Here is a 26,137-nt window from a genome sequence, read left to right on the forward strand (position 1 = left end):
TTCCTAACATACTCAATCAGTTGCAATCACGCAAACACGATGAGCAGAAATGGAATCTTTAAATTCCAAAGTGTGCTGTATTTCACTGAAACTTTTAGCTTCAGATCGCAGGCTTATGCTTTTGATGCCTCAGTCTGCCCTCATACATACAGTGCCTTCAGACAGTATTCACACCTCTTGACTTTTTCCACATGTTGTTGTGTTACAGCCTGAATTTAAAATGGATTAAATGTAGTTTACTTTTGTCACTGGCCTACACACAAATATCCCATAATGTCAAAGTGGAATTGTGTTTTTAGACATTTTTACAAATTAATTAAACGTTAATAGCTGAAATGTCTTCAGTCAATAAGTATTCAACTCCTTTGTGATGGCAAGCCTAAATAAGTTCAGGAGAAAAAAATCTGCTTAACAAGTCCCATAATCATTTTCATGGACTCACTCTGTGTGCAATAATAATGTTTAACATATTGGCTACCTCATAACTGTGCCCCACATGTTATCTGTAACGCCCCTCAGTTAAGCAGTGAATTTCAAACGCATGTTCAACCATAATGACCAGGAGGTTTTCCAATGCCTCGCAAAGATGGGCACCTATTGGTAGTTTGGTTAAAAAACACTAAAAAACAGACATATCTCTTTGAACATGGTGAATTTATTAATTACACTTTGGATGGTATATCAATACACACAGTCACTACAAAGATACAGGCGTCCTTCCTAACTCTGTTGTCAGACAGGAAGGATTTCACCATGAGGCCAATGGTGACTTTAAAACAGTTACAGAGTGTAATGGCTGTGATAGGAGAAAACTGAGGATGGATCAACACCATTGTAGTTACTCCACAGTACTAACCTAAATGACAGAGTGAAAAGAAGTAAGTCTGTACAGAATAAAAAGGCTAAAGATCATGCATCCTGTTTGCAACAAGACACTAAAGTAAAACAGCAACAAATGTGGTAAAGCAATTCACTTTTTGCCCTGAATACAAAAGTGTTATGTTTGGGACAAATGCAATACAACACATTACTGAGTACCACTCTATGGGTATGCTTGTCATCATTAAGGACTGGGGAGTTTTTCAAGATAAAAAAGAAAGGGAATGGAGTTAAGCACAGGACAAATCTTAGAGGAAAACCTGGTTCAGTCTGCTTTACACTAGACACTGGGAGGTGAATTCACCTTTCTGCAGGACAATAACCTAAAACACAATGCCAAATCTACACTGGAGTTACTTACCAAGAATACTTGACTTATATCAACTTGATAATCTATGGCAAGACCTGAAAAGGGTTGTCTAGCAATGATCAACAACCAATTTGACAGAGCTTGAAGAACTTTGAAAAGAATCATGTGTAAATGTTGCACAATCGAGGTGTGGAAAGCTCTTAGAGACTTACCCAGAAAGACTCACAGCTGTAAGTGCTGCCAAAGATAGTTATACAAAGTATTGACTCAGGGGTGTGAATACTGTATGTAAATGAAATATGTCTGTAATACATTTTCAATACATTTGAAAAGAAAATGTGATTATGAGGTATTGTGTGTAGATGGGTGAGGAAAAAATGATATTTAATCCATTTTGAATTCAGGCTGTAACACAACAAAATGTAGAATAAATAAAGGGGAATTAATACTTTCTGAAGGACCTGTACATGCCCCAAATAAGTAGTGAGCCCTACAGATGGTAATGCAGTAGTTAGTGCTGTTTCTAAAGAACAACCAGTGTTGCAGTAAAGCTCAGGTAAGAGATGTCTTCTGGGTGAAGCCACCCTCCCACCAGGGGACTTCTAGGTTAACAATCTCCTGGGTTAAACATCTGGCACACAGTCAGTCAGCTAATTAGGCAGAGATGTCTAACTCATATACATCCATTCACTTACAGGCCTGAGGACTAGTTTACTTCCTGCTGAAAGAGGAAAGTAAGTGTTATAATGAAGAAGCGCTGTCCTCATGGTTTTGTTGTGGTTAGTTTTTACAAAACTTTTGGAATGCAGTTGGAGTCTTGCTGTGTATTCTGTAGGTATTATGTGTTTAGTTAATGGTCTGTGGGTCTGTGAGAGTGACAATTGGCCTCAGCTGCAAGGGGAGCCCTATTAATCTGCCCCAGTAAGAGTCCATCAGCTGCTCCAGAGCCCTGTTTATCTGCCCCAGTAAGAGTCCATCAGCTGCTCAGGAGCCCTGTTAATCTGCCCCAGTAAGAGTCCATCAGCTGCTCTGGAGTCCTGTTTATCTGCCCCAGTAAGAGTCCATCAGCTTCTCCAGAGCCCTGTTTATCTGCCCCAGTAAGAGTCCATCAGCTGCTCCAGAGCCCTGTTTATCTGCCCCAGTAAGAGCCCATCAGCTGCTGCGGAGCCCTGTTTATCTGCCCCAGTAAGAGTTCATCAGCTGCTCCGGAGCCCTGTTTATCTGCCCCAGTAAGAGCCCATCAGCTGCTCCGGAGCCCTGTTTATCTGCCCCAGTAAGAGTCCATCAGCTGCTCCGGAGCCCTGTTTATCTGCCCCAGTAAGAGCCCATCAGCTGCTCCGGAGCCCTGTTAATCTGTCCCAGTAAGAGTCCATCAGCTGCTCCAGAGCTCTGTTAATCTGTCCCAGTAAGAGCCCATCAGCTGCTCCAGAGCTCTGTTAATCTGTCCCAGTAAGAGTCCATCAGCTGCTCCAGAGCTCTGTTAATCTGCCCCAGTAAGAGTCCATCAGATGCTCCAGAGCCCTGTTTATCTGTCCCAGTAAGAGTCCATCAGCTGCTCCGGAGCCCTGTTAATCTGTCCCAGTAAGAGTCCATCAGCTGCTCCAGAGCTCTGTTAATTTGTCCCAGTAAGAGTTCAGTTAAGACTCATGGCCTGCCTGTGTTTCTTTCCCAGGCTCAGTATATTTTACTGAGATTTAATATAGGCCCCTTTAGTGATGGAAAAGTCCCCTGCCTCCTGTGGAGAGTAGTGTCCTCTGGAGACGAACGCAGACCTCACCGAGCAGGCCCCACAGACACAGCTGAAAATAACTCCAGCATCTCAGACTAACAGAGTAGGTGTAGGAGAGGATAGTGAGACTGTGTAACGCAGGATATGTGCTGTGTTAACAGGAACCAGGCATACATGTGACTCAGGCTGGTAGATACTACCCATGGAGCTCTGCACACACTCCACACACCACACACCACACACAATACACACCATCATCACTCCAAACACTTCCTTCCCCCTCAGATGCAGGTTGGCCTCTGACCTTGGGCCAGTTTCAAAGGCAGCACCCCTAAACCCCTCTCACTTCTAAGTAACAATACTACCGACTGACTGACTGACTGACTGACTGACTGACTGACTGACTGACTGACTGACTGACTGACTGACTGACTGACTGACTGACTGTTCAGTGTTGTTCATCTTCCTGTTAAACAGACATTAGGAAGGGTGAATGAGTTTAAATTGGGTTTGCCATGCACTGCCTCACCCATAGGAATCCCCTCAGAGTAGGTGTGAAAACCTTAGATGAATGCAGGTAAAGGGCACAAGAGGATAGTTACAGTATGTGTCCATGTTTGACCGAAATAGTATCCAGAAACCAGTGTTGTTGAATATGACATGGCTGCTCCTTCCACCACTGTTCAGGTGTTACACAATTACCGTTGGAATTTGAAAGCAAGCCGAGGCAGAACTCTCTTTTTCTATCTTCCAATGATAAACCCTGGGAGGGGGCGAGAGGAGTATGTTATGAGACCTTGAGATGGTTTAAATTAGTTTTAAAGGCCAACTCATCCTGCCCACCCATCTTACATCATCCCTTTTGGTTTCCTTTGCGTTTATGTTTTTAGTCTTTCTGGAGAAACATCGTCTTGAAGGAGATTACATGAAGGTCCATTAGGGGAGAGGTCCAGGTCTAATGATGCTTATGCTATTGTACCCTGCAGGGATGCTGCTGGTTTCCTGGAGCGCACCCTGGGTCGGGGGGAGGCGGAAGCTCTGGAGGTCCTGGAGTGTGTGTGGGGAGGTGTGGGACAGCGGCCCCAAGGCTGGGAGGACTGTGTCCGGTGGGCCCGTCGCCAGTGGGAGACCCTCTACAACAACGACATCGCACAGCTGCTGCACTGTTTCCCCTCTGACCAGGTAAGAGTAACACAACACACACTGGAAAATCATTGGACATCCAGGGGCATCGCTCCTAAATCCCCAAACGTAAGGGTTTTCTTTAACATTGTTTATGAATTTGAACACTTGGTGGCACTATTGTTCACACACCTTGCCTGTTGAGAATTCTACATATGATAGACAGATACTGGTTATAAGCCTGTCTTTTGATCTCTGTTACATTTGACAGTGTGCTCATACATGCTCAAGACATATGCCATATGTAGTGGCAAGTTTATATACAGTAAAATGTCCAATAATTAGAAATGGTTCCACATTTTCAGATACCCATTCTCATTTTTACCTTGTAAGACATAATCCAAGAATATATCACCCTAAGCTGTTTTTAAGCATATTGAACACACCATGAACATATCTTGGGATAGTTAGTATTTACCAACCCACTGATATGGTATCCTCAAAAATGTCTGTTGGGATCCATATAATATTCTGAGGCATATAGATTACAGAGAGTGACATCACAACACATGCTGTTACACCTGGGGGTGTCTAACCAAACACTCCCCTTGTGACCCATGGATCATATGGATGAACGTTTTTACAGGACACTGACAACTGGACCTGTCTGGCCTGGTCTGATAAACACTATCTCCCTTCTCTTGCTTCATATAATATGGGTCAATAAAAATTCCTCTGACCGAGACAACCGATTCCATTCCACTCATATCCTGTTTAAAGCCTTATTATTTTTGTCTGGAAGAAATGCATAGCATTTTTGCTCCAAGTCCCCTGAGATAAGCCCGTTTGGTATTGGACTCATTTAGCAGGAAAATGAGTCATTGTTAAACAATTGACCAGGCCGTGCCTCATGCTCTGAAGCACTCAAATTTCTGGGTTACAGTTCTGATGAGTGGCTGCAATACATCATGCAAAATATTGTAATGTATCAAAACAGAGAGTAAAGATCCCTTTGTGTTTGCATTAAGTCATGTAGTGTAACTTGTCATTCTGCAGTGGCACAAGCCGTATGAGAGTAGGAAGCTGGGTTTAGATGTATTAAAAGGACAGACATTTGTTGTTGGTTTCAGTAAAATGTTTGGGTTCCTGTTTTTCTTCCCCATTTTCTCTCTGTTTTAAAAGGTCATTAGTACAGTTAGTCTGGATGTGCTTTCTGTATCCTCCCAGAGAGTCGATTCTAACCACAGCTGCTTTCTGGGGAAGTGTGATAAGGCTAGTGTTCCACAAAATGTCAATGAGTGAAATACAATGTCCAACTGCCTTACCAGTAGGCTGAAATGCTTTTTGGGAAGAGAAATGCAAATCTATTTTACAGGCATACGTTTAATGTTTCCCACCCCTTTACCAACAGAAACTGCCCTTATGCAGATTGAATGGTATTAAAGTTTGAGTAAGTTCAAATGTTGTCCACAAATGTACCAACATTTCAATTATACTGCATGTAAATAGTTAATGATTAGTGAATGACTTTATGTAGTTATTTTGTTCGATACTTCTCCCTATTCATAGGTTGCACCTCCGTCACTCGGTCGCGTCATGCCATTGTTAGGAACGTTCTCAAGCCCCCCTCTTACGGCTGCGCTATAGTGGAGCCCTAATGTCTTGATAAGCCCAGTCATTCTGAACGGGGACTAGCGACTGTTCATTCTAAATGACGATATAATGCCTGGAAATATGATGACATAGCTAAAGTATTCAAATATTTAGTATGAAACAGCTTTTCCTGCCTTATCATGTCGTCAAATTTACTTTAGACAAATGGCAAAATAAATGTACACATACATGTTATTCAATCATTGCACCCACACTAAGTCAGTTCTATTCGTGACGCTGAACGCGGTGCAAGTCCTGCATCTCCCATCTCCTCGTTGGTTTATAGAAGCGTATACCCACGTGCCTTCTCCTCATTGGTTATACTCACGCGCGCGTCCGGTTTGCATTCTGGACCACAAAACGTATTTGCTAGAAACATGATAGTGTTGTTAAACAAAGCAAAGAAATTGAACTTCAAAACGTGATGTAGTTTTATTTGAATTTGCAGCTGTTGTTGGTAAGACATTATTCTGCTACCTTCTGACATTACTTACTGAATCTTGAAGACGCCCCTAAGAAACCAGATACTCTTCCCTGTAGGGTATAATGGTGGTAGATACCCCTCTCTGTAGGGTATAATGATGGTAGATACTCCTCTCTGTAGATTATAATGGTGGTAGATACCCCTCTCTGTAGGGTATAATGGTGGTAGATAACCCTCTCTGTAGGGTATAATGGTGGTAGATAACCCTCTCTGTAGGGTATAATGGTGGTAGATACTCCTCTCTGTAGGGTATAATGGTGGTAGATACCCCTCTCTGTAGGGTATAATGATGGTAGATACTCCTCTCTGTAGATTATAATGGTGGTAGATAACCCTCTCTGTAGGGTATAATGGTGGTAGATACTCCTCTCTGTAGGGTATAATGGTGGTAGATACCCCTCTCTGTAGGGTATAATGATGGTAGATACTCCTCTCTGTAGATTATAATGGTGGTAGATAACCCTCTCTGTAGGGTATAATGGTGTTAGATACCCCTCTCTGTAGGGTATAATGATGGTAGATACCCCTCTCTGTAGGGTATAATGGTGGTAGATAACCCTCTCTGTAGGGTATAATGGTGGTAGATACCCCTCTCTGTAGGGTATAATGATGGTAGATAACCCTCTCTGTAGGGTATAATGGTGGTAGATACCCCTCTCTGTAGGGTATAATGGTGGTAGATACCCCTCTCTGTAGGGTATAATGGTGGTAGATACCCCTCTCTGTAGGGTATAATGGTGGTAGATACCCTCTCTGTAGGGTATAATGGTGGTAGATACCCCTCTCTGTAGGGTATAATGATGGTAGATAACCCTCTCTGTAGGGTATAATGGTGGTAGATACCCCTCTCTGTAGGGTATAATGGTGGTAGATACCCCTCTCTGTAGGGTATAATGGTGGTAGATACCCCTCTCTGTAGGGTATAATGGTGGTAGATACCCCTCTCTGTAGGGTATAATGATGGTAGATACTCCTCTCTGTAGATTATAATGGTGGTAGATAACCCTCTCTGTAGGGTATAATGGTGGTAGATACCCCTCTCTGTAGGGTATAATGGTGGTAGATACCCCTCTCTGTAGGGTATAATGGTGGTAGATACCCCTCTCTGTAGGGTATAATGATGGTAGATACTCCTCTCTGTAGATTATAATGGTGGTAGATAACCCTCTCTGTAGGGTATAATGCTGGTAGATACCCCTCTCTGTAGGGTATAATGGTGGTAGATACCCCTCTCTGTAGGGTATAATGATGGTAGATACTCCTCTCTGTAGATTATAATCGTGGTAGATAACCCTCTCTGTAGGGTATAATGGTGGTAGATACCCCTCTCTGTAGGGTATAATGATGGTAGATAACCCTCTCTGTAGGGTATAATGGTGGTAGATACCCCTCTCTGTAGGGTATAATGGTGGTAGATACCCCTCTCTGTAGGGTATAATGGTGGTAGATACCCCTCTCTGTAGGGTATAATGGTGGTAGATAACCCTCTCTGTAGGGTATAATGGTGGTAGATAACCCTCTCTGTAGATTATAATGGTGGTAGATACCCCTCTCTGTAGGGTATAATGGTGGTAGATACCCCTCTCTGTAGGGTATAATGATGGTAGATAACCCTCTCTGTAGGGTATAATGGTGGTAGATAACCCTCTCTGTAGGGTATAATGGTGGTAGATACCCCTCTCTGTAGGGTATAATGGTGGTAGATACCCCTCTCTGTAGGGTATAATGATGGTAGATACCCTCTCTGTAGATTATAATGGTGGTAGATACCCCTCTCTGTAGGGTATAATGGTGGTAGATAACCCTCTCTGTAGGGTATAATGGTGGTAGATACCCCTCTCTGTAGGGTATAATGATGGTAGATACTCCTCTCTGTAGATTATAATGGTGGTAGATAACCCTCTCTGTAGGGTATAATGGTGGTAGATACCCCTCTCTGTAGGGTATAATGGTGGTAGATACCCTCTCTGTAGGGTATAATGGTGGTAGATACCCTCTCTGTAGGGTATAATGATGGTAGATACCCTCTCTGTAGGGTATAATGGTGGTAGATACCCCCTCTCTGTAGGGTATAATGGTGGTAGATACCCCTCTCTGTAGGGTATAATGGTGGTAGATACCCCTCTCTGTAGGGTATAATGGTGGTAGATACCCCTCTCTGTAGGGTATAATGATGGTAGATACTCCTCTCTGTAGATTATAATGGTGGTAGATACCCCTCTCTGTAGGGTATAATGGTGGTAGATACCCCTTTCTGTAGGGTATAATGGTGGTAGATACTCCTCTCTGTAGATTATAATGGTGGTAGATAACCCTCTCTGTAGGGTATAATGCTGGTAGATACCCCTCTCTGTAGGGTATAATGGTGGTAGATAACCCTCTCTGTAGGGTATAATGATGGTAGATACCCTCTCTGTAGATTATAATGGTGGTAGATAACCCTAACCCTCTGTAGGGTATAATGGTGGTAGATACCCTCTCTGTAGGGTATAATGATGGTAGATAACCCTCTCTGTAGGGTATAATGGTGGTAGATACCCCTCTCTGTAGGGTATAATGGTGGTAGATACCCCTCTCTGTAGGGTATAATGGTGGTAGATACCCCTCTCTGTAGGGTATAATGGTGGTAGATAACCCTCTCTGTAGGGTATAATGGTGGTAGATAACCCTCTCTGTAGGGTATAATGGTGGTAGATACCCCTCTCTGTAGGGTATAATGGTGGTAGATACCCCTCTCTGTAGGGTATAATGGTGGTAGATACCCTCTCTGTAGGGTAGATACCCCTCTCTGTAGGGTAATAATGGTGGTAGATACCCCTCTCTGTAGGGTATAATGGTGGTAGATAACCCTCTCTGTAGGGTATAATGGTGGTAGATAAACCCTCTCTGTAGGGTATAATGGTGGTAGATAACCCTCTCTGTAGGGTATAATGGTGGTAGATAGCCCTCTCTGTAGGGTATAATGGTGGTAGATAACCCTCTCTGTAGGGTATAATGGTGGTAGATAACCCTCTCTGTAGGGAATAATGGTGGTAGATAACCCTCTCTGTAGGGTATAATGGTGGTAGATACCCCTCTCTGTAGGGTATAATGGTGGTAGATAACCCTCTCTGTAGGGTATAATGGTGGTAGATAACCCTCTCTGTAGGGTATAATAGATACCCTCTCTGTGTGGTAGATACCCCTCTCTGTATATGGTGGTAGATATAATGGTGGTAGATACCCCTCTCTGTAGGGTATAATGGTGGTAGATACCCCTCTCTGTAGGGTATAATGGTGGTAGATAACCCTCTCTGTAGGGTATAATGGTGGTAGATACCCTCTCTGTAGGGTATAATGGTGGTAGATACCCCTCTCTGTAGGGTATAATGGTGGTAGATACCCCTCTCTGTAGGGTATAATGGTGGTAGATACCCCTCTCTGTAGGGAATAATGGTGGTAGATACCCCTCTCTGTAGGGAATAATGGTGGTAGATAGCCCTCTCTGTAGGGTATAATGATGGTAGATAACCCTCTCTGTAGCGTATAATGGTGGTAGATGGTAGATAACCCTCTCTGTAGGGTATAATGGTGGTAGATACCCCTCTCTGTAGGGTATAATGGTGGTAGATGGTAGATAACCCTCTCTGTAGGGTATAATGGTGGTAGATACCCCTCTCTGTAGGGTATAATGGTGGTAGATACCCCTCTCTGTAGGGTATAATGGTGGTAGATACCCTCTCTGTAGGGTATAATGGTGGTAGATACCCTCTCTGTAGGGTATAATGGTGGTAGATAACCCTCTCTGTAGGGTGTAATGGTGGTAGATACCCCTTTCTGTAGGGTATAATGGTGGTAGATACCCCTCTCTGTAGGGTATAATGGTGGTAGATACCCCTCTCTGTAGGGTATAATGGTGGTAGATACCCCTCTCTGTAGGGTATAATGGTGGTAGATACCCCTCTCTGTAGGGTATAATGGTGGTAGATACCCCTCTCTGTAGGGTATAATGATGGTAGATAACCCTCTCTGTAGGGAATAATGGTGGTAGATAACCCTCTCTGTAGGGAATAATGGTGGTAGATAACCCTCTCTGTAGGGTATAATGATGGTAGATAACCCTCTCTGTAGGGAATAATGGTGGTAGATAACCCTCTCTGTAGGGAATAATGGTGGTAGATAACCCTCTCTGTAGGGTATAATGGTGGTAGATACCCCTCTCTGTAGGGTATAATGGTGGTAGATAACCCTCTCTGTAGGGTATAATGGTGGTAGATAACCCTCTCTGTAGGGAATAATGGTGGTAGATAACCCTCTCTGTAGGGAATAATGATGGTAGATAACCCTCTCTGTAGGGAATAATGATGGTAGATAACCCTCTCTGTAGGGAATAATGATGGTAGATAACCCTCTCTGTAGGGAATAATGATGGTAGATAACCCTCTCTGTAGGGAATAATGGTGGTAGATAACCCTCTCTGTAGGGTATAATGGTGGTAGATAACCCTCTCTGTAGGGAATAATGATGGTAGATAACCCTCTCTGTAGGGTATAATGGTGGTAGATGGTAGATACCCCTCTCTGTAGGGTATAATGGTGGTAGATAACCCTCTCTGTAGGGTATAATGATGGCAGATACCCCTCTCTGTAGGGTATAATGATGGCAGATACCCCTCTCTGTAGGGTATAATGATGGTAGATACCCCTCTCTGTAGGGTATAATGGTGGTAGATAACACTCTCTGTAGGGTATAATGATGGCAGATACCCCTCTCTGTAGGGTATAATGATGGTAGATACTAGAGGTCAACCGATTAATCGGAATAGCTGATTACAGCCGATTTCAAGTTTTCATAATCGGAAATCTGTATTTTTGAACACCAATTTGGCCAATTTTTTTATTTTATTAAAAAAATAATGTTTTTACACTTTCATTTAATCTTTATTTTACTAGGCAAGTCAGTTAAGAACACATTTTTATTTTTAATGACAGCCTAGGAACAGTGGGATAGCTGCCTGGTTCAGGGGTAGAACGACAGATTTTTACCTTGTCAGCTCGGGAATTCAATCTTGCAAACATACAGTTAACTTGTCCAACACTCTAACCACCTTTCTCTCATTGCACTCCACGGGGAGCCTGCCTGTTACGCAAATGCAGTACGCCAAGGTAAGTTGCTAGCTAGCATTAAACTTATAACCCTCTCTGTAGGGTATAATGATGGTAGGTACCCCTCTCTGTAGGGTATAATGATGGCAGATTACCCTGAGCTGCTATAAGAAGTGCCCCCTGCAGGTAGACTGATTTGAGATCATGCTCAGTGATAAGTCCCTCTCTCCCAGCTGGAGGTGGAAAGCCCATTTGTTGTAGGCCTTTTGGTAGAGTGTTGGGACTGTTGGTAGACTATTGGTAGACTATTGGCAGACTGTTGGGAGTGTTGGTAGACTGTTGGGAGTGTTGGTAGACTGTTATGAGTGTTGGGAGTTTTTGTAGTGTTGGGACAGTTGGAAGACTTTTGGTAGACTGTTGGAAGACTTGGTAGACTGTTGGGACTATTGGTAGATTGTTGGGTGATTGTTGGTAGACTATTGGGACTGTTGGTAGACTGTTGAGACTGTTGGGAGACTGTTGGGAGACTGTTGGTAGACGGTTGAGACTGTTGGTAGACTATGACTGTTGGTAAACTGTTGGGTAGACTGTTCGTAGAAGAGGACTGGCCACCCCTCAGAGCCTGGTTCTTCTCTAGGTTTCTTCCTAGATTCCTGCCTTTCAAGGGTTTTTCCTAGCCACTGTGCTTCTACATCTGCATTGCTTTCTGTTTGGGGTTTTAGGCTGTTTTTCTGTATAAGCACTTTTGGTAGACTGTAGGTAGACTGTTGGTAGACATTTGGTAGACTGTTGGGACTGTTGGTAGACTATTTAGACTGTTGGGACTGTTGGTAGACTGTTGGGACTATTGGTAGACTGTTGGTAGACTGTTTAGCCTGTTGGGACTATTGGTAGACTGTTGTGACTGTTGGTAGACTGTTGGATGATTGTTGGTAGGCTGTTTAGATTGTTGGGACTGTTGGTAGATCATTGGGACTGTTGGTCGATGGTTGGTAGACTGTTGAGACTGTTGAGGGGGAAAGCCCATCTTCTAAAGCCCAAATGATGTCATGGCTTTAGAAGCTTCTGATAGGCTAATTGACATAATTTGAGTCAATTGGAGGTGTTCCTGTGGATGTATTTCAAGGCCTACCTTCAAACTCAGTGCCTCTTTGCTTGACATCATGGGAAAATCAAAAGAAATCAGCCAAGACCTCAGAAAAGAAATGGGAGACCTCGACAAGTCTGGTTCATCATTGGGAGAGATTTCCAAATTCCTGAAGGAACCACGTTCATCTGTACAAACAACAGTACGCAACTATAAACACCATGGGACCACGCTGCCGTCATACCGCTCAGGAAGGAGGCGTGTTTTGTCTCTTAGAGACAAGATGCTGGAGGAAACGGGTACAAATGTATCTACATCCACAAGAAAACGAGTCCTATATCGACATAACCTGAAAGGCCGCTCAGCAAGGAAGAAGCCAGTGCTCCAAAACCGCCACAAAAAAGCCATACTACGGTTTGCTACTGCACATGGGGACAAATATTGTACTTTTTGGAGAAATGTCCTCTGGTCTGATGAAATAAAAATATAACTGTTTGGCCATAATAACCATCGTTATGTTTGGAGGAAGAAGGGGGATGCTTGTAAGCCGAAGAACATCATCCCAACCATGAAGCACGGGGGTGGCAGCATCATGTTGTGGGGATGCTTTGCTGCAGGAAGGACTGATGCACTTCACAAAATAGATGGCATCACGATGGAGGAAAATTTGATATATTGAAGCAACATCTCAAGACATCAGTCAGGAAGTTAAAGGTTGGTCACAAATGGGTCTTCCAAATGGACAATGACCCCAAGCATACTTCCAAAGTTGTGGCAAAATGGCTTAAGGACAACAAAGTCAAGGTATTGGAGTGGCCATCACAAAGTCCTGACCTCAATGCTATAGAAAATGGGTTGGCAAGCGTGTGCGAGCAAGGAGGCCTACAAACCTGACTCAGTTACACCAGCTCTGTCAGGAGGAATGAGCCAAAATTCACCCAACTTATTGTGGGAAGCTTGTGGAAGGCTACCCGAACCGTTTGACCCAAGTTAAACAATTTAAAGGCAATGGTTCCAAATACTAATTGAGTATATGTAAACTTCTGACCCACTAGAAATGTGGTGAAAGAAGTAAAACCTGAAAATAAATAATTCTCTCTACTATTATTCTGACATTTCACATTACTTAAATGAAGTGTTGATCCTAACTGACCTAAGACAGGGACTTTTTTACTAGGATTGAATGTCAGGAATTGTGAAAAAAACGGAGTTTAAATGTATTTGGCTAAGGTGTATGTAAACTTCCGACTTCAACTGTAAGTGTGTAGATGTCCATTTTCCCCTGCCCCTGTTTCGAGACAGGTGCATGATAATGGTCCCTTCTTAGTCAAAACTAATTTCACATATATATTTTTTTGCATATGTAAAGACAATATTAAATCAAGAATAGTCTGATGGGTGACAATATTAGCCTGTCACTTGTGAATTAAATATTACCACTTGTGATCAGCGTATCAATTAGCGTATCAATCACAAGTTATGCCTTATTTGATGACTTTTTCAAATATTATTTGCACACCTCACCTCAGGCCCACATGCCTGTATGTTTTGATAAGGTTTGTATCACAACTAAAATGGCCAAATGACAACTTTAAATGAAGCACATGAATCCGCTTTACAAGGGGTGTAGAGCCTAACTGGCATACATAAGCAGTGTGTGGAGTTTCAAGTTTGGGGAAGATAATCACATGCATTATCGCATTTGTGGTCACTTTTGATAATGGAACATTCGCTCATAAAGCCTACTGTAGTGTCCGCATTGCTGTGCTTATAATATGAAGAAATGTGTCTGTCTTCACTTGTAAAAGACCAGATCACTTCATGAAGAGCCATGTGAGTGAAAGGTGCTTCGGAGCAAACGACTCAGGGAGAAGGGAATTATAATTAATATATTTAGCCCAAGGACATTTTGTTAGGAGGCATTACGGAGACACACAAAGGGGATGTTGCTGTGAAATTCAAGGCATTATCAAGTGCTTATCAAATTGTGAATGAGACTGATGAAGTGTGTACAGCCTGCGCAAAAAACAATGCCATGGAATTCTAAGCTAATTTTGTCTGCTAAATGAACTAGTGTAGCCCACAACTATATGGCACAGCCAGATCAGGACCTGACATAAAGACAACTCAGAGTACACTATTCTGTTCTTCTGAAATAGACTACATTTTCTCCATATCATGCTCCTTTAGACCTGTCTAAAATAATAATGACTATTGTGAAGGTGTAGGCTATATTACATGGATTTATTCAACTTTTTAAAATGGAAATGTTCCAAAGTTCTGCATCAGTGGCTTGTAGGAAGCACGGAGATGCTAAATGTTTTTATGTTAATTAACAGTTTATTACCGTGAGACAGGCAGTTATTTGCTTGACAATCACCGGCTGATTATTGTTGTGACCACCACAGCCCTAGTTGGGACTACTGGGACTGTTGGAAGAGTGTTGGTAGACTGTTGGCAATGTTGGTAGACTGTTGGGACTGTTTAGACTTTTGAGACTGTTGGCAATGTTGGTAGACTGTTGGGACTGTTTAGACTGTTGAGACTGTTGGCAATGTTGGTAGACTGTTGGGACTGTTTAGATTGTCGAGACTGTTGGCAATGTTGGTAGACTGTTGAGACTGTTGGCAATGTTGGTAGACTGTTGAGACTGTTGGCAATGTTGGTAGACTGTTGGCAATGTTGGTAGACTGTTGAGACTGTTGGCAATGTTGGTAGACTGTTGGGACTGTTGGCAATGTTGGTAGACTGTTGGGACTGTTTAGATTGTCGAGACTGTTGGCAATGTTGGTAGACTGTTGAGACTGTTGGCAATGTTGGTAGACTGTTGAGACTGTTGGCAATGTTGGTAGACTGTTGAGACTGTTGGCAATGTTGGTAGACTGTTGGCAATGTTGGTAGACTGTTGAGACTGTTGGCAATGTTGGTAGACTGTTGGGACTGTTGAGACTGTTGGCAATGTTGGTAGACTGTTGGGACTGTTTAGATTGTCGAGACTGTTGGCAATGTTGGTAGACTGTTGAGACTGTTGGCAATGTTGGTAGACTGTTGGGACTGTTGAGACTGTTGGAAATGTTGGTAGACTGTTGAGACTGTTGGCAATGTTGGTAGACTGTTGGCAATGTTGGTAGACTGTTGGGACTGTTTAGACTGTTGGCAATGGTGGTTGACTGTTGGGACTGTTTAGACTGTTGAGACTGTTGGCAATGTTGGTAGACTGTTGAGACTGTTGGCAATGTTGGTAGACTGTTGAGACTGTTGGCAATGTTGGTAGACTGTTGGCAATGTTGGTAGACTGTTGAGACTGTTGGCAATGTTGGTAGACTGTTGGGACTGTTGGCAATGTTGGTAGACTGTTGGGACTGTTTAGATTGTCGAGACTGTTGGCAATGTTGGTAGACTGTTGAGACTGTTGGCAATGTTGGTAGACTGTTGAGACTGTTGGCAATGTTGGTAGACTGTTGAGACTGTTGGCAATGTTGGTAGACTGTTGGCAATGTTGGTAGACTGTTGAGACTGTTGGCAATGTTGGTAGACTGTTGGGACTGTTGAGACTGTTGGCAATGTTGGTAGACTGTTGGGACTGTTTAGATTGTCGAGACTGTTGGCAATGTTGGTAGACTGTTGAGACTGTTGGCAATGTTGGTAGACTGTTGGGACTGTTGAGACTGTTGGAAATGTTGGTAGACTGTTGAGACTGTTGGCAATGTTGGTAGACTGTTGGCAATGTTGGTAGACTGTTGGGACTGTTTAGACTGTTGGCAATGGTGGTTGACTGTTGGGACTGTTTAGACTGTTGAGACTGTTGGCAATGTTGGTAGACTGTTGGGACTGTTTAGATTGTCGAGACTGTTGGCAATGTTGGTAGACTGTTGAGACTGTTGGCAATGTTGGTAGACTGTTGAGACTGTTGGCAATGTTGGTAGACTGTTGAGACTGTTGGCAATGTTGGTAGACTGTTGGCAATGTTGGTAGACTGTTGAGACTGTTGGCAATGTTGGTAGACTGTTGGGACTGTTGAGACTGTTGGCAATGTTGGTAGACTGTTGGGACTGTTTAGATTGTCGAGACTGTTGGCAATGTTGGTAGACTGTTGAGACTGTTGGCAATGTTGGTAGACTGTTGGGACTGTTGAGACTGTTGGCAATGTTGGTAGACTGTTGAGACTGTTGGCAATGTTGGTAGACTGTTGGTAGACTGTTGGTTTAGACTGTTGGACTGTTGGTAGACTGTTGGCAATGTTTAGACTGTTGAGACTGTTGGCAATGTTGGTAGACTGTTGGGACTGTTGAGACTGTTGGCAATGTTGGTAGACTGTTGAGACTGTTGGCAATGTTGGTAGACTGTTGGCAATGTTGGTAGACTGTTGGGACTGTTTAGACTGTTGGCAATGGTGGTTGACTGTTGGGACTGTTTAGACTGTTGAGACTGTTGGCAATGTTGGTAGACTGTTGGGACTGTTTAGACTTTTGAGACTGTTGGCAATGTTGGTAGACTGTTGGGACTGTTTAGACTGTTGGCAATGTTGGTTGACTGTTGGGACTGTTTAGACTGTTGAGACTGTTGGCAATGTTGGTAGACTGTTGGGACTGTTGAGACTGTTGGCAATGGTGGTAGACTGTTGAGACTGTTGGCAATGTTGGTAGACTGTTGGCAATGTTGGTAGACTGTTGAGACTGTTGGCAATGTTGGTAGACTGTTGGGACTGTTTAGATTGTCGAGACTGTTGGCAATGTTGGTAGACTGTTGAGACTGTTGGCAATGTTGGTAGACTGTTGGGACTGTTGAGACTGTTGGCAATGTTGGTAGACTGTTGGGACTGTTGGCATTATTGGTAGACTGTTGAGACCGTTGGCAATGTTGGTAGACTGTTGAGACTGTTGGCAATGTTGGTAGACTGTTGGGACTGTTTAGACTGTTGAGACTGTTGGCAATGTTGGTAGACTGTTGGGACTGTTTAGACTTTTGAGACTGTTGGCAATGTTGGTAGACTGTTGAGACTGTTTAGATTGTCGAGACTGTTGGCAATGTTGGTAGACTGTTGAGACTGTTGGCAATGTTGGTAGACTGTTGGGACTGTTGAGACTGTTGGCAATGTTGGTAGACTGTTGAGACCGTTGGCAATGTTGGTAGACTGTTTAGACTGTTGAGACTGTTGGCAATGTTGGTAGACTGTTGGGACTGTTTAGACTGTCGAGACTGTTGACAATGTTGGTAGACTGTTGGGACTGTTTAGATCGTTGGCAATGTTGGTAGACTGTTGGGACTGTTTAGACTGTTGGGACTGTTTTTGCACTGTTGGGACTATTTAGACTGTTGGGACTGTTTGGACTGTTGGGACTGTTTGGACTGTTGGGACTGTTTAGACTGTTGGGACTGTTTAGACTGTTGGGACTGTTGGCAATGTTGGTAGACTGTTGGGACTGTTGAGACTGTTGGCAATGTTGGTAGACTGTTGGGACTGTTTAGACTGTCGAGACTGTTGGCAATGTTGGTAGACTGTTGGGACTGTTGAGACTGTTGGTAGACTGTTGGGACTGTTTAGATTGTCGAGACTGTTGGCAATGTTGGTAGACTGTTGGGACTGTTTAGACTGTTGGGACTGTTTAGACTGTTGGGACTATTTAGACTGTTTAGACTATTTAGACTGTTGGGACTGTTTAGACTGTTGGGACTGTTTAGACTGTTGGGACTGTTTGGACTGTTGGGACTGTTTAGACTGTTGGGACTGTTTAGATCGTTGGCAATGTTGGTAGACTGTTGGGACTGTTTAGACTGTTGGGACTGTTTTTGCACTGTTGGGACTATTTAGACTGTTGGGACTGTTTGGACTGTTGGGACTGTTTGGACTGTTGGGACTGTTTAGACTGTTGGGACTGTTTAGACTGTTGGGACTGTTTAGACTGTTGGGACTGTTGGCAATGTTGGTAGACTGTTGGGACTGTTGAGACTGTTGGCAATGTTGGTAGACTGTTGGGACTGTTTAGACTGTCGAGACTGTTGGCAATGTTGGTAGACTGTTGGGACTGTTGAGACTGTTGGTAGACTGTTGGGACTGTTTAGATTGTCGAGACTGTTGGCAATGTTGGTAGACTGTTGGGACTGTTTAGACTGTTGGGACTGTTTAGACTGTTGGGACTATTTAGACTGTTTAGACTATTTAGACTGTTGGGACTGTTTAGACTGTTGGGACTGTTTAGACTGTTGGGACTGTTTGGACTGTTGGGACTGTTTGGACTGTTGGGACTGTTTAGACTGTTGGGACTGTTTAGACTGTTGGGACTGTCTAGACTGTTTGGACTGTTGGGACTGTTTGGACTGTTGGGACTTTTGGGACTGTTTAGACTGTTGGGACTATTTAGACTGTTGGGACTATTTAGACTGTTGGGACTGTTTAGACTGTTGGGACTGTTTAGACTGTTGGGACTGTTTAGACTGTTTAGACTGTTTGGACCGTTGGGACTGTTTGGACTGTTGGGACTGTTTATACTGTTGGGACTGTTGGGACTGTTTAGACTGTTGGGACTGTTTGGACTGTTGGGACTGTTTAGACTTTTGGGACTGTTGGGACTGTTGGGACTGTTGGGACTGTTTGGACTGTTGGGACTGTTGGCAATGTTGGTAGACTGTTGGGACTGTTTAGACTGTTGGGACTGTTTGGACTGTTGGGACTGTTGGCAATGTTGGTAGACTGTTGGGACTGTTTGGACTGTTGGCTATTTTTAAATTTTTTATGTAACCTCTATTTAACTAGGCAAGTCAGTTGGGAACAAATTCTTATTTACAATGACGGCCTACCCCGGCCAAACCAGGACGACGCTGGGCCAATTGTGCGCCGCCCTATTTGACTCCCAATCACGGCCGGTTGTGATACAGCCTGGATACGAACCAGGGTGTCTGTAGTGACGTCGCTAGAACTGACATGCAGTGCCTTAGACTGCTGCACCACTCGGGATCAAAGCTCTCAGGCTCCTCTGTTCTTCTTTTATCAGGACAACAAATGGTGTGGTCAACACAACTGTCTCTCTGTCTGCCTGCATGGCCTCTGGGAATGTGGTGTCTCAAGACTCCCTTTGCTTTGAATACCGTCATTGTATTGGTTAATTATTGCTGTGATTGATTGATTTAATTTAATTTTCACTCTTTGTCTGTGTTTTCTCAGTTGACGAGTTCAGGTCTGCCTTTCTGGTCTGGAGCAAAGAGATGTCCCCATCCCTTGACCTTTGACCCTATCAATGTAAGTTTTACACAACCTACTGTATCTCACCTCAGTCTCAGACACACACAGTGCACTGCAGTTGTCTCATTTGCCTGACGAACCGGTCAGCGGGAATGATTTGAAATGTCAGTATCTTAGCTGATAACACACCCCTCACATTCTCTCTGGTTGTATATTGGATTGGTTCTTATCTAACCTGTGAGAACCACTTACCTTCTACTGCTGACAAAGCAAGGAGGATAAAATCTACCCCAACATTACGTACACACACACAAGTCAAGACGAAATTAATGAGAAAAACACACACACACACACACACACACACACACACACACACACACACACACACACACACACACACACACACACACACACACACACACACACACACACACACACACACACACACACACACACACACACACACACACACACACACACACACACACACACACACACACACACACACACACACACACACACACACACACACACACACACACAATGGAGCTATAGAGGTGAAAAATCGTTCTCTCCTCTGTTCTCTCCTCTTTGTTCCCCTCCTCTCTGTTCTCGCCTCTTTGTTCCCCTCCTCCATGTTCTCTCCTCTCTGTTCCCTCCTCTGTTGTCTCCTCTCTGTTCCCCTCCACTCTGTTCCCCTCCACTCTGTTCTCTCCTCTCCGTTCTCTCCTTTCTGTTCTCTCCTCTCTGTTCCCCACCTCTCTGTTCTCTCCTCTCTGTTCTCTCCTCTCTGTTCTCTCCTCTCTGTTCTCTCCTCTCCGTTCTCTCCTTTCTGTTTTCTCCTCTCTGTTCCCCTCCTCTTTGTTCGCCTCCTCTTTTATCTCTCCTCTCTGTTCCCCTCCACTCTGTTCCCCTCCACTCTGTTCTCTCCTCTCCGTTCTCTCCTTTCTGTTCTCTCCTCTCTGTTCCCCACCTCTCTGTTCTCTCCTCTCGGTTCCCCACCTCTCTGTTCTCTCCTCTCTGTTCCCCTCCACTCTGTTCCCCTCCACTCTGTTCTCTCCTCTCCGTTCTCTCCTTTCTGTTCTCTCCTCTCGGTTCCCCACCTCTCTGTTCTCGCCTCCTCTTTTTCTCTCCTCTCCGTTCCCCTCCACTCTGTTCCTTTCTGTTCTCTCCTCTCGGTTCCCCACCTCTCTGTTCTCTCCTCTCGGTTCCCCACCTCTCTGTTCTCGCCTCTCTGTTCTCTCCTCTCCGTTCTCTCCTTTCTGTTCTCTCCTCTCGGTTCCCCACCTCTCTGTTCTCTCCTCTCTGTTCCCCTCCTCTCTGTTCCCTCCTCTCTGTTCTCTCCTCTCTGTTCTTTCTTCTCTGTTCTCTCCTCTCTGTTCTCTCCTCTCCGTTCTCTCCTTTCTGTTCTCTCCTCTCGGTTCCCCACCTCTTTGTTCGCCTCCTCTTTTATCTCTCCTCTCTGTTCCCCTCCTCTCTGTTCTCTCCTCTGTTCTCTCCTCTGTTCTCTCTTCTCTGTTCCCCTCCTCTCTGTTCCCCTCCTCTCTGTTCTCTCCTCTCTGTTCTTTCTTCTCTGTTCTCTCCTCTCTGTTCTCGCCTCTCTGTTCTCTCCTCTCCGTTCTCTCCTTTCTGTTCTCTCCTCTCGGTTCCCCACCTCTTTGTTCGCCTCCTCTTTTATCTCTCCTCTCTGTTCCCCTCCTCTCTGTTCTCGCCTCTCTGTTCTCTCCTCTCCATTCTCTCCTTTCTGTTCTCTCCTCTCGGTTCCCCACCTCTCTGTTCTCTCCTCTCTGTTCCCCTCCTCTCTGTTCCCCTCCTCTCTGTTCTCTCCTCTCGGTTCCCCACCTCTCTGTTCTCTCCTCTGTTCTCTCCTCTCGGTTTCCCTTCTCTCTGTTCCCCTCCTCTCTGTTCCCCTCATCTCGGTTCTCTCCTCTCGGTTCCCCACCTCTCTGTTCTCTTTTCTCTGTTCCCCTCCTCTCTGTTCTCTCCTCTCTGTTCCCCTCCTCTCTGTTCCCCTCCTCCCTGTTCCCCTCCTCCCTGTTCCCCTCCTCTCGGTTCCCCTCCTCTCTGTTCTCTCCTCTCTGTTCCCCTCCTCTCTGTTCCCCTCCTCTCGGTTCCCCTCCTCTCGGTTCCCCTCCTCTCTGTTCCCCTCCTCTCGGTTCCCCACCTCTCTGTTCTCTCCTCTCTGTTCCCCTCCTCTCTGTTCTCCCTCTCTGTTCCCCTCCTCTCTGTTCCCCTCCTCCCTGTTCCCCTCCTCTCTGTTCCCCTCCTCTCTGTGCCCCTCCTCTCTGTGCCCCTCCTCTCTGTGCCCCTCCTCTCTGTTCTCTCCTCTCTGTTCCCCTCCTCTCTGTTCCCCTCCTCTCTGGTCTCTCCTCTCTGTTCCCCTCCTCCCTGTTCCCCTCCTCCCTGTTCCCCTCCTCTCTGTTCCCCTCCTCTCTGTGCCCCTCCTCTCTGTGCCCCTCCTCTCTGTGCCCCTCCTCTCTGTTCTCTCCTCTCGGTTCCCCTCCTCTCTGTTCCCCTCCTCTCTGTTCCCCACCTCTCTGTTCTCTCCTCTCTGTTCCCCTCCTCTCTGTTCCCCTCCTCTCTGTTCTCTCCTCTCTGTTCTCTCCTCTCTGTTCTCTCCTCTCTGTTCCCCTCCTCTCTGTTCCCCTCCTCTCTGTTCCCCTCCTCTCTGTTCTCTCCTCTCTGTTTCCCTCCTCCCTGTTCCCCTCCTCTCTGTTCCCCTCCTCTCTGTTCTCTCCTCTCTGTTCCCCTCCTCTCTGTTTTCTCCTCTCTGTTCCCCTCCTCTCGGTTCCCCACCTCTCTGTTCTCTCCTCTCTGTTCCCCTCCTCTCTGTTCTCTCCTCTCGGTTCCCCACCTCTCTGTTATCTCCTCTCTGTTCTCTCCTCTCGGCTCCCCACCTCTCTGTTCTCTCCTCTCTGTTCCCCTCCTCTCTGTTCCCCTCCTCTCTGTTCTCTCCTCTCGGTTCCCCACCTCTCTGTTCTCTCCTCTCTGTTCTCTCCTCTCTGTTCTCTCCTCTCTGTTCCCCTCCTCTCTGTTCCCCTCCTCTCTATTCCCCTCCTCTCTGTTCTCTCATCTCAGTTCCCCTCCTCTCTGTTCCCCTCCTCTCTGTTCTCTCCTCTCTGTTCTCTCATCTCTGTTCCCCTCCTCTCTGTTCCCCTCCTCTCTGTTCTCTCCTCTCTGTTCTCTCATCTCTGTTCCCCTCCTCTCTGTTCCCCTCCTCTCTGTTCCCCTCCTCTCTGTTCTCTCCTCTCTGTTCTCTCATCTCAGTTCCCCTCCTCTCTGTTCCCCTCCTCTCTGTTCTCTCCTCTCTGTTCTCTCATCTCTGTTCCCCTCCTCTCAGTTCCCCTCCTCTCGGTTCCCCTCCTCTCTGTTCTCTCCTCTCTGTTCTCTCATCTCTGTTCCCCTCCTCTCTGTTCCCCTCCTCTCTATTCCCCTCCTCTCTGTTCTCTCATCTCAGTTCCCCTCCTCTCTGTTCCCCTCCTCTCTGTTCTCTCCTCTCTGTTCCCCTCCTCTCTATTCCCCTCCTCTCTGTTCTCTCATCTCAGTTCCCCTCCTCTCTGTTCCCCTCCTCTCTGTTCTCTCCTCTCTGTTCCCCTCCTCTCTGTTCCCCTCCTCTCTGTTCCCCTCCTCTCTGTTATCTCCTCTCTGTTCCCCTCCTCACTGTTCTCTCCTCTCGGTTCCCCACCTCTCTGTTCTCTCCTCTCGGTTCCCCTCCTCTCTGTTCTCTCCTGTCTGTTCCCCTCCTCTCTGTTCTCTCCTGTCTGTTCCCCTCCTCTCTGTTATCTCCTCTCTGTTCCCCTCCTCTCTGTTCCCCTCCTCTCTGTTATCTCCTCTCTGTTCCCCTCCTCTCTGTTCTCTCCTCTCTGTTCCCCTCCTCACTGTTCTCTCCTCTCGGTTCCCCACCTCTCTGTTCTCTCCTCTCGGTTCTCCACCTCTCTGTTCCCCTCCTCTCTGTTCTCTCCTCTCTGTTCCCCTCCTCTCTGTTCCCCACCTCTCTGTTCCCCACCTCTCTGTTCTCTCCTCTCTGTTCCCCTCCTCTCTGTTCCCCACCTCTCTGTTCTCTCCTCTCTGTTCCCCACCTCTCTGTTCCCCACCTCTCTGTTCTCTCCTCTCTGTTCCCCTCCTCTCTGTTCCCCTCCTCTCTGTTCCCCTCCTCTCTGTGCCCCTCCTCTCTGTTCTCTCCTCTCTGTTCTCTCCTCTCTGTTCCCCTCCTCTCTGTTCCCCTCCTCTCTGTTCCCCACCTCTCTGTTCTCTCCTCTCTGTTCCCCACCTCTCTGTTCTCTCCTCTCTGTTCCCCTCCTCTCTGTTCCCCTCCTCTCTGTTCCCCTCCTCTGTTATCTCCTCTCTGTTCCCCTCCTCTCTGTTCCCCTCCTCTCTGTTCCCCTCCTCTCTGTTATCTCCTCTCTGTTCCCCTCCTCTCCTGGTATGAGGGGTTGTCTCCTCACCTGTCCTCAGGTCTGGGCCAGCAGCTCTCACAGGCAGACAATAGGACAACAACAATGTTCTTTAGGAATGCCTCTTATCAACACACTCAATAAACACACTGACTGCTTCTAGAGCATAGAGCCTATTCATGGCCTGTTGAATACCATTTAGTAGCAGTTGTAAATCAGTGGAACCATCCTATGAATATTTCATAGTCCTCTGATGTATTCAATGGTAGACATTACTATTTAAAACTACATGATGAATCACAAGGGGGTTTGTTGGTCACCGATGGGAGGTTTTAAACTGATGTAAATTGTGATTGTTTTCTTATTTGTTTTCTGCCTTGACAAGGGGCAGGTAGCCTAGGTTTTAGAGCCTTGGCCAGTAACCGAAAGGTTGCTGGTTTGAATACCCGAGCTGACAAAGTGAAAAATCTGTTGATATGCCCTTGAGCAAGGAACTTAACCTTAATTTGCTCCAGCCAGAGTTGCCACACTACTACTACTACTGACCTTGTAAAGCAACACATTTCACTGCACCTATCTGGTGTATGTGACAATAAAACATATTTATATTTTTTGGTTAAGTCCAGAGGGTTTTCTCCTTTGGTAACTACTGGGTGACTCTGCTGATAGCTCATACAGCCCAGTGTGGTGGTCATATTACATGAGCAGAGTTGGAGAGTAACATGTAACATGTAATCCAATGGTAATGTAATCCAATTACCAATTACCAAAAACTCTAACTGTAATCAGTTAGGTTACCAGCAAAAAAAATCTAATCAGATTACAGATATTTTTGAAAAAAACAGATGATTACTTCTTGGATTCATTCAGAACAATGTTTGCCAAAAAATATACTATGACACCTTTCTGATTTCTCAATGATTTTCAAGTCAGCATTGAAAAACGGCACAAGTTTAAGTTTGTTCCACCTGAGCGAGTCTGACCACAAGTCACAGATCACTATGAGGACACCAAATGCGTTTGATGAAACCTTTTTGTCTTCTTCTAATGCCTCTGGCGGGGAAAGTAATCCAAAAGTAACTGAAAGTAATCAGATTGTGCTACTGACTTTGAGTAATCTAAAAGTTACGTTACTGGTCACAATTTTAGACCGCTAACTAGTAACTGTAACGGATTACATTTAGAAAGGAACCTACCCAACTATTCATGATGAACATCCTGTCAGATATTAACATTTTCCATAGCTTTTGGTCCTCGCATGCAACTGGTAGGAAGAGGTCTTTGTACCACCCCTAATATGACCAAAGTGGATTTGTGGGTTTTGTTTGAGTTAGCAGCATGTGTGTAATGTAATTATTTATTTTACCTCAGCAGGTCTGGTTCTGACTGTTGAGATGGAGAGGTGGGGGGTCATTAACAGTTTGTGTTATCTTGTCATGTATTGTAGATCACCCATATGGACTATGTGGTGGCAGCAGCCAACCTCTATGGGCAGATCTATGGGATTGTGGGTACACGAGACAGCTCTGCAATCAGGAGCATCCTAGAGACGGTCCACATACCTGCCTTCACCCCCAAGTCTACCGTCAAGATCCATCTCACTGACAAGGAGATGGAGGAGGAGAGGGAGAGTGGACATTTAGGTGAGTAAACGATCAATTTATCGGTCCATTTATTGTGGTCCTTCTGTAGCTCAGTTGGTAGAGCATGGCGCTTGTAACGCCAGGGTAGTGGGTTCGATCCCTGGGACCACCCATACGTAGAATGTATGCACACATGACTGTAAGTCGCTTTGGATAAAAGCGTCTGCTAAATGGCATATATTATTATTATTATATTTATCTACTGTATGTTGTGTCATAAGCCTGTTTCTCAGGCCTTTGTGTTACTCTGTATTTCTGTTCCATTTGACCAGACACAGGCCGACTGGAGGAGTTGCAGAAGAAGCTGTCCTCTCCTCCAGTGAACAGCGCAGCCCTGCAGATGCACCCCATTGACTTTGAGAAGGTAATAAGAGCCCAGCGCCATGCTCGCCATATCTCCACTGGTAACACTGCATAGTGCTAGGGGCCACAGAGAGGGCAGGGGTCCATGTTGAACTCTATATGGGGCAACAACAAAAAATAGCAGTTTGGTCTTTGGGTCCTCAGTGACCCTTGTCTGTACTAGTCCCTAACGGGACACACACTGCAGTGGCTCAGTGTCAAAGGAAACA

At 45.2% G+C, this 26,137-nt stretch overlaps 1 protein-coding gene across 3 annotated transcripts in view; it reads left to right on the forward strand.

The window, feature by feature from the left end:
* Window positions 1–26,137, forward strand: part of uba7 (ubiquitin-like modifier activating enzyme 7) — a 90,713-nt gene that overhangs the window by 16,860 nt on the left and 47,716 nt on the right. For all 3 annotated transcript variants that reach the window (XM_046310320.1, XM_046310318.1, XM_046310319.1), the window contains 4 exons: window positions 3,905–4,100; window positions 19,511–19,585; window positions 25,370–25,565; window positions 25,838–25,929. In XM_046310320.1, coding sequence (XP_046166276.1) covers window positions 3,905–4,100; window positions 19,511–19,585; window positions 25,370–25,565; window positions 25,838–25,929 — 559 coding nt within the window. The remainder of the gene's footprint in view (window positions 1–3,904; window positions 4,101–19,510; window positions 19,586–25,369; window positions 25,566–25,837; window positions 25,930–26,137) is intronic.

This window comes from Oncorhynchus gorbuscha, linkage group LG18 (genome assembly GCF_021184085.1).
Source record: "Oncorhynchus gorbuscha isolate QuinsamMale2020 ecotype Even-year linkage group LG18, OgorEven_v1.0, whole genome shotgun sequence".
In the NCBI taxonomy this organism is placed as follows: domain Eukaryota; kingdom Metazoa; phylum Chordata; class Actinopteri; order Salmoniformes; family Salmonidae; genus Oncorhynchus; species Oncorhynchus gorbuscha.